The 16,064-nt window shown below is 58.3% G+C and overlaps 2 protein-coding genes across 2 annotated transcripts; both read left to right on the forward strand.

The window, feature by feature from the left end:
• Positions 1–42: 42 nt before the first annotated feature.
• On the forward strand, positions 43–6,675 carry E2F4 (E2F transcription factor 4). Its single transcript, XM_014827649.3, has 10 exons — positions 43–293; positions 729–838; positions 981–1,142; positions 1,464–1,507; positions 2,234–2,295; positions 2,509–2,806; positions 3,299–3,487; positions 5,342–5,389; positions 5,609–5,653; positions 5,753–6,675. The coding sequence occupies exons 1-10, from the start codon at positions 60–62 to the stop codon at positions 5,866–5,868; spliced, it is 1,308 nt and encodes a 435-aa protein (XP_014683135.2). The 5' UTR covers positions 43–59; the 3' UTR covers positions 5,869–6,675.
• Positions 6,676–6,809: 134 nt separating this feature from the next.
• ELMO3 (engulfment and cell motility 3) lies at positions 6,810–11,493 on the forward strand. The gene is made up of 20 exons (XM_014827639.3): positions 6,810–7,162; positions 7,312–7,352; positions 7,444–7,516; positions 7,712–7,762; positions 7,988–8,157; positions 8,243–8,342; positions 8,446–8,597; positions 8,679–8,757; positions 8,883–8,933; positions 9,022–9,144; positions 9,240–9,371; positions 9,475–9,576; positions 9,679–9,787; positions 9,896–10,032; positions 10,132–10,295; positions 10,402–10,514; positions 10,601–10,705; positions 10,810–10,892; positions 10,979–11,065; positions 11,153–11,493. The coding sequence occupies exons 1-20, from the start codon at positions 7,085–7,087 to the stop codon at positions 11,363–11,365; spliced, it is 2,163 nt and encodes a 720-aa protein (XP_014683125.1). The 5' UTR covers positions 6,810–7,084; the 3' UTR covers positions 11,366–11,493.
• The last annotated feature ends 4,571 nt before the right edge of the window (positions 11,494–16,064 follow it).

Consider the following 16,064-nt stretch of genomic DNA (forward strand, 5'->3'; position numbering starts at 1 on the left):
GGCAGAGAGGAATTGTGCCACGTTCCCTGGGAGGGCGCGGGGCGGAAGCGGAATCAGCGATGCTGGCGCCGGCGGCCGGGAGGCCAGGAACGGAAGCGGAAGTGGCGGCGGAGCCGGCCTGGCCTGGCCTGGCTGCGGGGAGGCGGCGGGCGGGCGCGATGGCGGAGGCCGGGCCACAGGCCCCGCCGCCCCCAGGCACCCCAAGCCGGCACGAGAAGAGCTTGGGACTTCTCACCACCAAGTTCGTGTCGCTTCTGCAGGAGGCCAAGGACGGCGTGCTTGACCTCAAGCTGGTGCGGCCTGGGCTAAGGGGCAACAGGGGGGATGGTGGACCAGGCCTGGGCCGATAGAGGGAACCCCCTGGGGCGGCCCAGCCTAGCCCCAGAGAGCAGGCCGCCATCTGTGTGCTTTCTCACAGGAGGGAGGCCGGCAGCTGTTTCATTCATTCGGCCGAGGCTATTGGGCGTCAGCTATGTGCCAGGCTCGGGGCTGCAGGTGCTCGTCCTCGTGGCCCTCCCCAGCTGGTGTGGGGAGAAGAGCATCAGAACATCAGTTCAGGCTGTGCCAGGCCTCTTCCTGCCCCACGGTCCTGAGTTGCTGTAGTGCCTGGGAGGAGGGTTGGGGCCCAGGCCACCCCCTTTCCAGACCACTCCAGAACAAGTCTCCAGGTAGCTGGGAGTACACCTGAGAGTGAGGCTGAGCATCTTCCGCTCTGTTCTGTCTGCCAGGCAGCTGACACCCTAGCTGTGCGCCAGAAGCGGCGGATTTACGACATTACCAACGTGCTGGAAGGTATCGGGCTGATTGAGAAAAAGTCCAAGAATAGCATCCAGTGGAAGTGAGTGGGGGAATCTGGGAGAGCAATGGGATATCCTACCCAGAAGTGTCAGGGGTGTGGGGTGGAGGGTGCAGAAGAGAGCAGGGGCCATGGGACCCCAGCGTTCCTGGCAGCCCCTCTCAGCCCTACTCCCTGGGCTCAGAGGCGTAGGGCCTGGCTGCAATACCCGGGAGATTGCGGACAAGCTGATTGAGCTCAAGGCAGAGATCGAGGAGCTGCAGCAGCGGGAGCAAGAACTGGACCAGCACAAGGTGTGGGTGCAGCAGAGCATCCGGAACGTCACAGAGGACGTGCAGAACAGCTGATATCCTCCTGGCGGTCCCTGCTCCCAGGGAGTGGGTGAGGGGCCCTCTAGTCCAGCTAGGTTTGCTCTGTGGTACCCTAGGCCCTATCCCTCTTGGGAGGATGCTCCTGCAGCTGCTGGCCAGGTCCCAGCCTGGGGCTCCCTCCTAAGAGCCCCTCCCTATCAGTCTTGGTCTGTGATCCCTCCCCATGTAGACCCCAGGGCCCAGGACTTTCTCTGAGGGCTTGTCTATCAGACCTCTGCTAAAAAGCTGGATCTTCTCTGTGGGCTGCCATCTGTCACCATAGGCAGGGCATCAGCCGTTCTCCTTAACCCCCACACCTTGGCCTACGTGACTCATGAGGACATCTGCAGATGCTTTGCTGGTGAGCAGAGCCTGGGTAGGGGGTGATCGGGTGGGACTGGGCTGAGCCACAGCCCTGAGCAGTGGGCTCAGTGCCCAAGGAGAGTTCTGTCTCTTAAGAGGGTTCCTGGGGCCTGCCTAGAGAGGAACTGGGCAGGGTAAGTCCTGGGTTTGAGGGTCGCTGGGACCCTGTGGAGGCCAACCATACTGAGAGGGTGCAAGAATCCTGGGCTGGGTCGTTGGGTCAGTCCCCGTCTGTACTGTCCCTTGGGTTTGGCTTCTCAGGCATGACAGAGGCTTAAGGGGGAGAGTGTGTGTGCACACCTGTGCATGCTTGTATGCAGGGAGCAAGGGTGCCCACTTCCAACCTGCAGTTAGTTTAGTTGCATTGTGGATACAGAAACTGTTCCTTCTCCATCTTGCGTTTCCCAGACTGGTCCTGGGGAAGGGATGTTGGCCTTGGCCAGAACAGCTACACCTAGGGAGCAGCCCCGTCAATTGAGAAGTGAGATGCCCAAGGCCAGCAATCTTTCGCTTCACATGTTTGAACCCAGATTTCCTGGTTCCTGACCTCTGGGCTCTTGGGAAGAGAAAAGGTTTAGTTCTCTGTCCCAGCCACTGTGGAGGCTGGGTAAGGTCTACTGTCCAGCCCCTCAGAGACCATGATCCTTATTCCAAGGGACAGACCCCCTATTCCCCGGCTCAGATTGAGCCCATGGGCCCTGACCCATCCTCCTTGTCATTCTAGGAGACACCCTGCTGGCCATCCGGGCCCCGTCGGGCACCAGCCTGGAGGTGCCCATCCCAGAGGTGGGTGCTCAGCCCAGGCAGGCGGGGTTGATTGAGGGCGGGTGCTGGCTGTGGAACCCGATAAGTCCCGGGTGGGGCAGGTAGGGGGAGGCCTGGGGTTTGGGGTTATCTAAGAGAACGGGCAGCCTGGGGTGGGAGAGGGTACTGTGGCCCTGGCCCAGGGTCAGGCAGGAGCCAAGCCTGCTTCCACTTCTACCTTTCCCCCACCTCCAGGGCCTCAATGGGCAGAAAAAGTACCAGATTCACCTGAAGAGTATGAGTGGCCCCATTGAGGTGCTGCTGGTGAACAAGGAGGCATGGAGCTCACCACCCGTGGCAGTGCCTGTGCCACCACCTGAAGATCTGCTCCAGAGCCCACCAGCTGTCTCTACCCCTTCACCTCTGCCCAAGCCTGCCCTGGCCCAGCCCCAGGATGCCTCACGCCCAAGCAGTCCCCAAGTGACCACCCCCACCCCTGTCCCCGGCAGCACCGAAGCCCAGGGGGTGGTCGGTCCAGCAGCTGAGATCACAGGTGAGGCACGACGGGCAGCTGGTCATAGGGTGATCTCTGGGGCCCAAGAGACAATACTTCTGTGTTCTGGAATGCCACACTCAGAGTTGAAAAAGACTGTGGGGATTGTCCTTTTTTTGGCTCCCACCTAACTTCCCTTTGGTATGGCATCAAATGAGCCCTTTTAACAGGGAAGCTCTGATTGTGTGAAAGGGCATTAGTGGTGGCAGTTTTCCCCCAGATCCACCTATGTCTCACTTGCCCTAGAAGCTCCTCTTGAAGTGTGGTCATGGCAGCCATGTGGTCCGTGAGTCCCTCTCCTGCAGACCTCATGCTCGTCTCTTTCAGTGACTCATTTCTAGGTTACTTTTTTGGAGGTGACTGGCAGTGCCTAACTCTCCTTGGGCCCAGGAACTAGGATTGTAGTCATCCTGGCTGTGGATTCTAGCATGGCCAGGTTCAATATCCCACTTCCTGCCCCCATGTGACTGGGTTCGGGGGATGTGGTTGCAGTGAGTGGTGGCCCCGGAACCGATAGCAAGGACAGTGGTGAGCTCAGCTCACTCCCGCTGGGCCCGACATCACTGGACACCCGGCCACTGCAGTCCTCTGCCCTGCTGGACAGCAGCAGCAGCAATAGCAGTTCATCTGGACCCAACCCTTCTACCTCCTTTGAGCCCATCAAGGCGGACCCCACAGGTGGTGAGTACTTGTTCCCTTGGGAGCAGGGAGAACCCAGCCTCAACCAGTCCTAGGTCAGAAACAGAATTGGGCCTGGAACCAAGCTCTCCTGTCTCCTCAGCCAGAGCTGGTCAGCCTGAGGGCCAGCCCCCTGCCATCAACCCCTACCTTGATGCCAGAGCTGTGCCAGCCAGGGTGAGGAGCCTGGGGTCCAGCTTAGTGCTGGTGTCCCTTTGCCCCCCTTCCGGGGCTGACAGAATTCACTGGCCCTCTCTCAAGCTCTGCCTGCCACCCTTTGGACTCAGGTCTCAAGAAGGCATAAGCATTCTCTTAGGGAAGAGGCTGTGGTATGGCCCTCAGGCTCTAAAGGTGGGGCAGTGCCTTCCCAGGAGAGGCGATGTCATCTGCCTTGTGTCTCTCTATCCTGCAGCTTGAGTGTTTGCTTCTTCCAGGACGTGCTCTCTTCAGCCCACAAGCACTGCTAAGTCTCTCCTCACTCAATGACACTTCGTCTTCTGTGTTCCCCTCTCTCACCTTCTCTCTGTCTGGACTCCTTGGAAAAGTCACCTCTCCTCCATTCCATATCTTGGTCTCCTAGTCACCCTTCAGGTTGCAGCAGTCAGGACCCCTGCACCCCCCCACCCCCAACCAGTGCTGCTCTTGATAAGTTGCCCAGCCCTGATTGCCACCTCCAGCAGCTTTCTAAGCTGATTTGTTCTGTGCTGTCTTGCTCCATGTTGATGCTTTTTTTCTCCTTTGGCATTAATGATGCCAGCTCCTGGCTCTTCTCTCTCACTGTCTTCTCCTGATCTCTCCCTGGCGCTCCCCTAATCATTGGCGCTTCCCAGATCGCTGTCCCATTCTACATCTGTGGGGGGTCCCCAGTTCTGGGTAGATGAATCCCCAACTTCGTCTTGCTTAGGTCTTTTGCCTGAACTCCAAGCATCTGTGTCCACATGCCTTCCCCTGCATATATCATGGGCACTTCATTTCCACATGTCCTCAACTGAAACTTGCCTTTCTACTTATCTGCATACCCTTCCATTGGCCCTAGTCACCCAGGCCTGACACCTGGGTGTCATTCCAGTTCCATTTCCTTCTCCCTTCTCTTTGTGCTCCCCACCCCACATCAGGTAAATGAGTTCTGTCCCAGATATCTCCCATCACTGGCCTCACGTAGCCTCAACACTCAAGATCACTGCCAGCCACCTCTATCTTAAATTCTTCAGCCTCCTCGTCTTTATCCCAGCTGATGAGGATCTGTCTGAAACGCAGCCAGACTGTGGCATTTCTCTGTTTACAAAAGTACTTTTAACAGTTCCTTAAGCCTCCTGGATAAAACCAGAGCCCCTACACCTGGCATATGAAGTTCTTCGTGATCCAGCCTCAGAAATCCTCTCCAGCTTCTCTTTCCTCTGTTTCCCAAGTGCGTCCTCCCGGTCAGACCTTTGTAGCAGAGTTGTCACCCTGTAGCATAGTCCCTATTGAAGTGTCTGCCGCCTCCTCTGCCAGGTGACCCAGCCTGTTGTGTGGTCTCTGAGCCTGGCACTGAGCAGGTGCTCAGCAAGTGTGGGGATGGACAGGGCATCCTCCATCAGACAGGGTATGCCTGCTAGGAGGGGTCTGCTGCCCTTCTGAGTTAGAAGGGCTGTATCAGTCACCTGCAAAGGGCTTTTGGTACCCTGGGCTCAGCACTGAGGAATTCGGATCTAGCAGGGGAGACTGACAGACAGTGCCAGCGTGGCCTGGGTCAGGGCCTACATCTCAGCTGTGTGGAGCCCCAGGGTGGGTGGTATAGGATCTGAGGAAAGCAGGGGCTAGAGTGGGACCAGGCTGGATCTCTGTGCCCTTGAGCATGGCTTTTTTGCTTTTTAGTTCTGGAACTCCCCAAAGAGCTGTCAGAAATCTTCGATCCCACACGAGGTAGGGCTATGTTCCTCCCTGGGGCTAGGGTAAGGGGCATAGCCCATTGGGTCTCACGGCTGTTTTCTTGCCCTTCTGAGGACCTGTTGTTATGCTTGGTACCTAGGCAAAGAGTAAAGTTTCTGATGGGTGGGTGGGTGGGTGGGCATCGCCTTCATGGGCTTTGGTGGGTAGAGAGGCAGGAGCCAGAAGGTAACTGAGCTTTCCTCCCTTCCCCAGAGTGCATGAGCTCGGAGCTGCTGGAGGAGCTGATGTCCTCAGAAGGTAGGTGGCCCAGGAAGGTGGGGGATGGGTGTGGGCAGGGGGTTGGGTGGCTGCTGGGTTGGGCCTTGGCCAGCGGCCTCAGCCTGGTGCTCTCTGCAGTGTTTGCCCCCCTCCTCCGCCTTTCTCCACCCCCTGGAGACCACGATTACATCTACAACCTGGATGAGAGTGAAGGTGTCTGTGACCTCTTTGATGTGCCTGTTCTCAACCTCTGACTGACAGGAACATGCCCTGTGTGGCTAAGACACAGACTGTCTGACCTAGGGGCTGCCTGGGGACCTCCCCCAACCCCACCCCTACACAGCTTGAGAACCACAGACTCATGGCTTCCCCAGCCTTCCCTCACTGCACAGTTCTGGCCACAACTCCCACTCCTGCACCAGCACCTGTATTGTGCTGGGAGAGCAGGGGAAAAGGGCTCAGCCCCCTCCACTGTGGAGCCAAAGTGTTTGCCTCTCCTTTTCTGGGGTCTTCCTCCACTTCGTGCCCTCCCAGAGCCCTGGCTCAGCTGCCACCCAGTGGCACAGAACCGAGGACCTGCCATCACCTCATCGGGCAGCTTGTCCAGCCCCACTGCCCTGTTCCTGCCAGCCCCTCCCCCTCTCAGGAGGGAAGCTGGGGTGGCACTGGACACTTCCCAGCACCACCCCTAGCTTCCTTCACTTCTCTCGACCCCCTGACTCTACAGCTCCTCCTGGACCTCTCATGTGTCCCCCTTCTGCAGGGCCCTCAGCCCTGAGAACCTGTAGGTGGTGGTGGGGGTGCTAACAGGAAGGAACAGAGGTCTCTAGCTAGGAATCTGGGCGGGTGAGTCCCTGAGGATTGGCCCAACCTCCCACTATCCCATAGCACCCCCTCTTGTTTATTCATTTACCCTCATTTAGACCCATTTGCAGAGATTTAGAAAGATTTGCAGTAACGAATGGATTCCTATATAAAGATTATTTTTATACTTTTTGCAGCAAAAGAAAATTGTAATATTTGTACAGTGTCCAAGTGAATAAAGACCATGCCTAAGGCTCTCTCTGATCTGGTTCTTTCGGGGCCCCTCTCTGGGACTGTGCTGGATTGGTGGTGGGACTGGGTGGGTCACCTTGCTGGAACGGGAGGTGTGTTGGCGCAGGCAGCCTGTCCTCCCCGCCCCAACCTGCCGCACCTTGGGGTGGGGCGGGGCCGCCTCTTGGGGGCGGGGCAGGGCAGGAGCTGTCCTATCCTACTAGCCCCGGGACTCCAACCCGGAACTAGCTTCGGCTCCCTTGGGAAGGCCGCGGCGCCTGGCCGGGAGTGGAAGCCTGGGCCGTGAGTTTGGGCCACGGGGGCCAGGCTGCGGACAGAGGGACGCCCTCCTCTCCCAAGGGGCCCAGGCCAGGTGCGCCCTTGGCGGGAGGTTGCACAGCCTGGAAAGTGCAGGGCCCCTGTCCTGGCTGGACCATGGCTCCTCCGCGGAACGTGGTGAAGATCGCCGTCCAGATGCGTGACGCCATCCCGCAGCTCATCCAGCTGGACCAGGTCACCCGGCCTGTCTGGCCTCCATCCACCCCACCGCCCACCTCTGCGTCGCCCCCTTCCCCTCGGAAGAGCCCATCCCACCCCTCCCCCCGGGATCCTTCTCAACTCCTTCCCATTCCTGGCCCCATGAGCGATCTCTCCACTTGCAGGCAAAGCCCCTGGCCGCTGTGTTGAAGGAGGTGTGCGACGCGTGAGTGCCGGCCTGCCAGGCTAGGGGGTGGGGGAAGGGCAGGAGGGAGGTGGCGCCTCCTACATGCCTACTGAGCCTCCACCGTCCCCAGGTGGAGCCTGGCTCACTCTGAGCGCTATGCCCTGCAGTTTGCTGATGGCCACAGGAGATATATCACTGAGAACGTGAGTCCCATCTCCCACTCAGCCCCCACAGTCCTCTCTCTGACCCCTTCTAACCTGGCCCTGATTTCTCAGACTCATCATCCCACTGACTGGAATGTAATCTTTTACTGACTCCCAGATCCTGATTGACAACCCCAATTAACCAATCCTCAGACTTCTTCTTGACTTCTCTCCCTTTTCTGCTGTCTTCTCCAGAACCGCGCAGAGATCAAGAACGGCAGCATCCTGTGCCTCAGCACTGCCCCAGTAATGCCTTCCCGTCCCCCCGACCCACCCCCCAGGCCCCACCCTCATTCCCTGCCCCTCTGCTGTGCCTTCTTTGTGCCCGGCTGCGCCTCTGCCCTAGGTCTGGAGGCCCCAGCCAGATGCCCGCAGTACTCCACCTAGTGGACACTCAAGTCCCCACACCTCTAGTTCCCACTCCCTACCTCTATCCTCCTCACCTCTGCTCCTGCCTCCGTCCGCTGCCAGGACCTTGAGGCTGAGTGGCTGTTGGGTAGGCTGCAGAGTGGGAGTCGTGAAGTGCGCCGAGAAGCCCTGCAACACCTCGTCCTGCTGGCCCCAGACATGACCTTTGCTCAGGAAGTCATCAGCCGTGATGGGCTTCAGAGACTAGGCACCATCATTGAGGATGGGGATGAGTGAGCACCGGGCTGTGGTGGGTGATGGACATGGTGGGGCTGGGGGTCCCGGTCTGGCCCTGCTCAGCCCCAGATGTCCCCCCAGCCTAGGGGAGGTGCTGGCTCTCACACTGAGGACCTTCTTGGAGCTCATGGAGCACGGTGTGGTGTCCTGGGAGACGCTCAGCATCCCCTTTGTTAGGAAGGTGGGTAGGCTTTTCTAGGGGCAGCAGGTGCAGGAAGTGGGGTGGTGTCAGGGTCTGGCCTTCCATGGTGGTGAGGCAGTGACAACCCCTACTCCTCCTACAGGTGGTGAGCTATGTGAACATGAACTTGATGGATGCATCTGTGCAGCCCCTGGCCCTCAGGCTGCTGGAGAGTGTGACCTTGAGCAGCCCTGCCCTGGGCCAGTTGGTCAAGAGCGAGGTGCCACTGAGTAGGCTGCTGGTGCACCTACAGGTGTAAGTGTCTGAGGATGGGGTACAGATGAGGGGAGCAGAGGCAGACCCTAGATGACTGGCTGAGCCCTCTTCTTGCCCCAGGATGAACCAGCAGCTGCAAACCAAGGCCATGGCACTGCTGACAGCCTTGCTGCAGGGGGCCAGCCCTGCTGAACGTAAGGTGAGTGTCCATCTAGTGGCTGGATGGGGACAGCAGCTAGTGGGCACTATGTTCCATCCTGGGCCTACAGGGTAGGTGCTCATGGTGGGGCTAAATCATCTAAGTCCACTTCCCACCCACCTCAGGACATGCTTGACCAGCTGTGGCAGAGAAACCTTCGCCAGTTCATCTACAAGGTAGGAAGGATGGAGCCAGGCCGACCCTTCCCCACCCCCCATCTCCCAGTGAGCCTACACTCACACCCATGGATTGGCTGTCCTCCAGAACATCATCCATAGTGCAGCACCCCTGGGCGACGAGATGGCTCATCACTTGTACGTACTGCAGTCTCTTACACTGGGGCTGCTGGAGCCACGTATGCGGATGCCACTAGACCCCTATAGCCAGGTGGGTGCCTTGAGGGGGTACAAGGCTGGGGGCAGCTGGAGCTTGGCCTTCAGTCTACAATTTTGACCCGTCCCCACCCAAATAATGACCCCCAGGAGCAGCGGGAGCAGCTGCAGGCCCTGCGCCAGGCTGCCTTTGAGCCGGAGGGGGAGTCCCTGGGCACTGGGCTGAGTGCTGACCGTCGCCGATCCCTCTGTGCCCGCGAATTCCGCAAACTGGGCTTCTCCGTGAGTGACCCCTACCTAGCTCCCCACCCCTGCCGCAAGCTGGGGCTGCTGTTGTTCCAGAGGGCTGGGAGCCTTCCTGAACTGCCTGTCCCCCTTCCCCCAGAACAGCAACCCTGGGCAGGACCTAGAGCGTGTACCCCCCGGCCTGCTGGCCCTGGACAACATGCTCTACTTCTCCAGACATGCACCCAGCGCCTACAGCAGGGTCAGTGATGGGGCAGGGTGAGATACAGCAGAATGCCTGTCCACGCAGGGTCCCCATGGGCTTAGTCATGACTCCCGCCATTCTCTGCTCCCACTACCCCAGTTTGTGTTGGAGAATAGCAGCCGAGAGGACAAGCACGAGTGCCCCTTTGCCCGGAGCAGCATCCAGCTGACCGTCCTGCTGTGTGAGCTGCTCCGAGTCGGGGAGCCCTGTGAGTGGGACTGGGAACAATGTGTCTGGGAACAGGGGACGGAAGGGCAGAGAGGGCCAGGGGCTGCACACACTTTCTCCCTGAGCCCCTCCTGCCCCCCCGCTCCAGGCTCCGAAACAGCCCAGGACTTTTCGCCCATGTTCTTCGGCCAAGACCAGAGCTTCCATGAGCTTTTCTGTGTGAGCATTCAGCTGCTGAATAAGACCTGGAAGGAGATGCGGGCCACACAGGAGGACTTTGACAAGGTAGGGGGGTGGGAACAGGGAGACCTGAGGCAGGGCAAGGGGCTGTTCTGGGTAGGGGCCCAGAGCTCAGGCCCTGAGCTAAGCTTGGGGTGGCCCCAGGTCATGCAAGTGGTGCGGGAGCAGCTGGCCCGCACGCTGGCCCTGAAGCCCAGCTCTCTGGAGCTCTTCCGAACCAAGGTGAACGCGCTCACCTACGGGGAGGTGCTGCGGCTGCGGCAGACTGAGCGGCTGCATCAGGAGGGCACACTGGCCCCTCCCATACTGTGAGTTGGTGGGGATGGGTCCAAGTCCTAGCCCTCACCTCCCCTGCTGCCCCATGGGCCTTGCCCCAGGTCAGTCCTGGTCAGCAAGTCCCCTCCCCCCACCCAGGGAACTACGGGAGAAGCTGAAGCCAGAGCTCATGGGCCTAATCCGTCAGCAGCGTTTGCTCCGCCTGTGCGAGGGGACACTCTTCCGCAAGATCAGCAGCCGGAGGCGCCAGGGTCATTGAGTGGGCAGAGGAGGGCAGAGTGTGGTTGGGTTGGGGTCAGAGCCCCTCTCATCACTCCTTCCCTCTTCCTGCCCACAGACAAGCTGTGGTTTTGCTGCCTATCCCCCAACCATAAGGTGCTGCAGTATGGTGATGTGGAGGAGGGTGCCAGCCCACCTCCCCCTGAGAGCCTGCCTGAGCAGCGTAAGGAGGGCAGGGGCAGGGGTCAGACACCTGCTCTCCCCAGACCGCCCCACGCCCCTGGACCTCCTCAGGCTCCAGTGGTTAGCCCAGCCTTCTTCCTGCAGTCCCTGTGGCCGACATCAGGGCACTACTGACAGGCAAGGACTGCCCCCACGTCCGGGAGAAGGGCTCCGGGAAGCAGAACAAGGTGAGTGTGGTGGGGGCTAGGGGCTCCTTCCTGCCTGCCCCTGCCCTGCTGCCTGCTCAGTGCTCCTGGCTCCCTTGCTTCCCCAGGACCTCTATGAGTTAGCTTTCTCAGTCAGCTATGACCGCGAGGAGGAGGAGGCGTACCTCAACTTCATTGCCCCCTCCAAACGGGAGGTGAGTGTCTAGGCAGGCTGAGCCAATTTGGGCAACTGGGCAGGGGAAGAGACGGGCAGGTCCTCATGGAGCTGGCCCTGTCTCCAGTTCCACCTGTGGACAGATGGGCTGAGTGCCCTGCTGGGCAGTCCCATGGGCAGTGAGCAGACACGGCTGGACCTGGAGCAGCTGCTGACCATGGAGACCAAGCTGCGGTTGTTGGAGCTGGAGAACGTGCCCATCCCTGAGAAGCCACCCCCCATCCCCCCACCCCCCACCAACTTCAACTTCTGCTATGACTGCAGCATCGCTGAACCTTGACAGTGAGGTTGGCCAAGGACCACAGCTGCTGTCACTCCAGTGGCCACAAAGGGTGGAGGGTGGAGAAGCTCAGACATCCTGATCAGCAGAGGCTTCAGCAGAAATAAAGTCTGCTTGGCTCTTTGGCATGTGTTGAGTCAGTTCTGAATCTTGTGGGCCAAGCCTGCCTTCAAATTTAGCTGGCAAATGAGATGGGGCATCAGGCCAGAGCCACAGTTTGGGCCTACAAACCTGGGCAGCTACAATTGAGGGGCTGGTATTCTGAAGGAGGTGGTGGTAGGCTGGCCCCGTTGCCCTTCCCAAGATGAATCCTCAGCCTCCCTCAGTGCTGGGCCTGCAGAGAGGGATGGCTTGAGGTCTGGGGGCTGCCAGTCAGTTGAGGGAGAACTAGCAGGGCAGGAGGCACTGCTCAAAGTGGACGCCTTCCTGGGCAGCATTAACAGGGGCCTAATCTGGGAGTCATTTTCCAGAAAGTTCCTGACAGTCTGAGCTCAGTCCTCAACCCTGCTTGGCCCTGCCCTGTGATCTCTGTGGGATTTAGAGGCCCTCTGGTGAGAGGCTTGAAGGGAGAGATATGCAGTTGGGCCTGCTTTGTGCTGAAGGGCAAACTCAAGATTCCAAAAGATGTCCCCAGGCTGGTGGGTGGATGTGGGCTGATTCTAACTAGAGGGAATTCAGTGCCAGAAGCCCTGCATTCTGATTAAAAACCAATGCAGGAGCAAGGGTGGGGTGGGGGCCACACACAGGCCAGAGCCCCTGGGGGCAGAAGCCACTAGGAGTGTTGGGCCCTGCTGGAGGTCAGGCTCAGAGGCTCAGAGGTTCTGGTCCAGGACCCCAAGTCTCTGAGGCAAAGAGGAGCACACCAGCCCACAGGACCCACAGGGTAGGCTAAAGGCTGCCACTACCCTCTGACCTCCTTCTCCATGCCTTTCACTCCCTCTCCTTCCCAATGCCTCCTCAAATATCTTTTTTAACAGTGTTAACCATCAACATATTACCTTGAAAAGTGATGAAATGGCACCTCCTTTGGAGAATGTGCTGGGGAACACTTGCATCCCCTCTCCCCAGCTATGCTTCTGACTTGGGCATCTAGGGCCCAACATGCCGACTTCCTGCATTCAGAGACTTCCTACCATACTTGGAATAGTGTGCTATTGAGTTCAAGGTGAAAATGGGGAGTGGGGATGCCAGATGCAGTTAAGTCTCCTGATACTGTCAATTCTTTCTTCTCAATGTCTCCAGTCCCTTGCCCAGGCCATCATCATCTTGACAAGAACCTCTTGACTTCCTGCCTCCTCTCTTGCCCCTCCAATCTTCTCAATACTAGCTACCCCAACTACTTTCTCAAATGTGAAGCTGCTCTGATTACACACTCACACACACACCACCCCCATCCTGTATTCTTCAATGTCTCTCTCTTGTCCATGGGATAATGGTCATGGTACCATGATTGAGCAGAGTTGAGGTAGGTTGCAGACAAGTTGTGGTTTTAGCCTTTCCAACAGAGTGTCTGTGGCTTGCAGGGTTCTCAGTGCTTGGTCTAAGCTGGCATACTCTCTACACCCTGTCAGGGCCTGGACCCTCCCCCTCCCCCTTCAGCACCAGCTCTGGCCTGCCCATGTGCATCTCCCCAGTCCCTTCTGTCTGACTGCCCTCTTTCCTCTCTTCTGCTCATTTTTCATGGCCTTGGTCCTTGACCTCCCAGGCTAAGTTCATTGCTCTGCTGGGCTCCTGGTCCCAGGTGCTTGTTTCTCTATTTGTGTACACCCTGCACACTGGACTGTCTCTGCCTGTTGGTTAATTTGCCTCCCCATCTGGCCTGGGGGCTGGAAGGGCTCTGTCACCTCTGAATCCCCACATAAAGCACAGTGACTGTGGGCACTCAGGCAGCCCCTCTAGCTACTCCTAGAACTGAAGAACAGAGAGATGGATATATGGAGGGCCAGACGAACAGACTGTTTCTCAGAGCTGCTGTTGAGAAGTCACCTGCACTGTTTAGGTTGGACGAGTGACCTCTAATGACCCTTCCTACCCAGAGATGCTATCTTCTTTTTTTGTTGTCCTTTTTTCCTGAAGACAGCCTCATTGACTCAGGGATCCTTAATCAGCATGCTCCTGGGGTCTGGCTGGGACAAGTGCACACAGATGTGCCTTTGCTGCAGGACATGCCCTTGAGCTCGTGCTGGGGAGAGGCCTCCCACCATGTAGGGAAGAAGCTGGGACCTGCTGGAGTGTCTGTGTGGCTTTGGACCAGGTGTGAGGAAGAAGTGTTTCCCTCTGGTGTTTCCTCCACAGTTTCTCTGGGCTGGGCTGCTTCAGCTAAGGTGGGGAGGGGAGGGGTCCTTTAGTCTGAGAACTTCAGGCAAGGAGGTAAAAGCTGGAATTTTTAATTTGGTTTGGGTTTACAAGACTGTGGCTTAGCTGCTAAAGCTCACTGCTGGCACAGGGCTGGTAGAGCTCCTGTAAGGTGAGGCATGGGCCTTAGGTGTGAGAAGTGGGCAGGGCAAGAGGCACAAGGTCTGCTCCCCACCAGCACCATACCCAGCCCACCTGTGGGCCTGGCCTCCTCACCCAGGCCTGGCCAGGAGAGCAGGACCTGGCATTTCCAGGGGCCTGTGGCAGCAACCTGTAGCTAGAAAGAAGCTCCTGCTGGGCTGTGGAGCAGACTGGGGCAGAAAGCCCCCTGGACTGCCCTGGATTAGTTCCTGCCCCCACCTCCATCCTAGAAAAGGGGTTTATAGCTTGGGGAAGGGGCTCTGGGGTATGTAGCAGAGGGCAGCAGGAGGCACTGAGTCAAACTCCAGGTCAAGAGGCCAGGGCTGGGGACTCTGGAGATGGAGACTGCGCCCTAGGGCTGGTTACTGACCTGGCCTCAGAGGGTTAGGATTAGATCACTCCCTCCCAAGAAGCAGGATTGGAGCAGGTCACCTGGGGCAGTTGGGCTTGGAAGCACCTGATGGCAGCCATGCTGATACCAGGACACACGGTCACATCTAACATCTGGAGCTGCTTGCAATGCCTGCCTAATGGTATCCAGTGTTCTGCAGGGAGGCCACTGAATAAGTGCCTAACCTGGCATGAGGCCCTAGCCTGACCCTGCACTGTGGCATCATCCGACACACGCACTGCTCCACGAGCTATGTGCAGCTGGAGAGGCTGAGGTGCTGCAGCCTCAGCCAGAAGCTGGCTGCCTGGGCCCAGCCCTTGTCACTGACGAGGCTGCAGTGACTCAGCACCAAGCACTCCAGGCTGGGGTGGCCCCTGCCACAGCCACCAAGCCCTTGTCTGTGAGTGCTGGCAACAAGCTCAGTGACAGTTGCCTCAGCTGGGGGAAATAGAGCCCCTGCAAGGATGGGTGGGGGGTGGGAAGTATAGTATGGCATTGGAGCCTAGGGTCTGGAGCCCTTCCAGGTTCCCCCACCCCTAGCCAGAGGAATGGCCATAGGGAGCAGAAGCCAATAAGAAAGGAACTTTTTCCAACCAAAAAGTGGGTCAGCCCGGGGCCCCTGGCTCCAGACCCAGCCCCTCAGGCTATCCACACCCCTCGCCCCACACCTTGGCCAAAGTGGCATCAGTCAGCTTGCTGCAGACTATGAGGTCCAACTCCTGCAGGGCCTGCAGCATGAAGGGGCCCTGTGGTTGGGGAGAAGGGTCCTTGGGGCCCAAGGCCTGATGCACCAGCTCTCAGTATGACTCAGGAAGAAGCCCTTACTTAGGTTTCTCCTGAGTTTGGCCCTCAAACGCTCCTAGAGAGAGACTTGAAAGGGCAGGGCAACTGAGCCCAGGGACCACCCCACCCTCTATGACCTTGAGGGTCTGTCACTTGGGACCCCAGGCTACTCACTTGGTTCCTCCAGCCCCCAAAGCCCTTAGTCACAGAGCTCCTTGCACCAGGCCAGGCGCAGGACTGAGAGGTGGGTGAGGTAGGCACGGATGGCCTGCAGGGTCTGATTGGTGAGGACCACACAGGAGGATAAGTCTAGCACCCTGAGGCTTGGGCCCACTGCTGGGATCAGGGAGAGCACTGAGGCATCCTAGGAGGGAAGTGGAGAAGAGAGAGAGTAGTGGAGAGGTGGCTTGTGCTCGGGTCACCAGGATTAGCAGAGGTCACTAGGAAGGTTCTGCCTAAGGTTCTAGCCCCACAAGCAATAGGGAGCTACCAGAGGGTCCATGGAGGGAAGCAGCATGGTCCCTGTGCTGGTGAAAGGTCAGCATGGAGAGGGTGGGCCATGGGGCTGGGACACCAGGAGTTTGCTGGAAGACAAAGGCCTAGATAGGCTGGGGCTGGAAGGATGCAGGTGGAAATTTCTAAGGTGTACGCCCTGCCTATGCTCCCAGCCTCTCCTGAAGGGATGGGCTGATGCAACCCCCTGATCACAGCTTATTGGAACAGCAGTGGACATCTGACACTAGCTGAGCCAATCAGATATGCTCCCTCTAGAATCTGAAGCAGAACTGTGAGGTCGCCATGGGCATAGGGCTGCCAGGAACAGTTGGGGTGAGGGGAGCAGGAACTAAGGGCAGAGCAGAGAAAGCTCATTTGTAGAAAGATGCGGAGACACAAGAATGCTCCAGAGAGAATAGCTAAGAGACACACAGTGGTAAAGGGAAGATGGAGGGGCAGGGGAAGAGAGGTGCTTGTGGGGAAAAGGTTGAGAGATGGTCTTTTCAGGTTGGGAATGCCCTGGTCATATTGATA

Source organism: Equus asinus, chromosome 28 (assembly GCF_041296235.1).
Source record: "Equus asinus isolate D_3611 breed Donkey chromosome 28, EquAss-T2T_v2, whole genome shotgun sequence".
Lineage (NCBI taxonomy): Eukaryota > Metazoa > Chordata > Mammalia > Perissodactyla > Equidae > Equus > Equus asinus.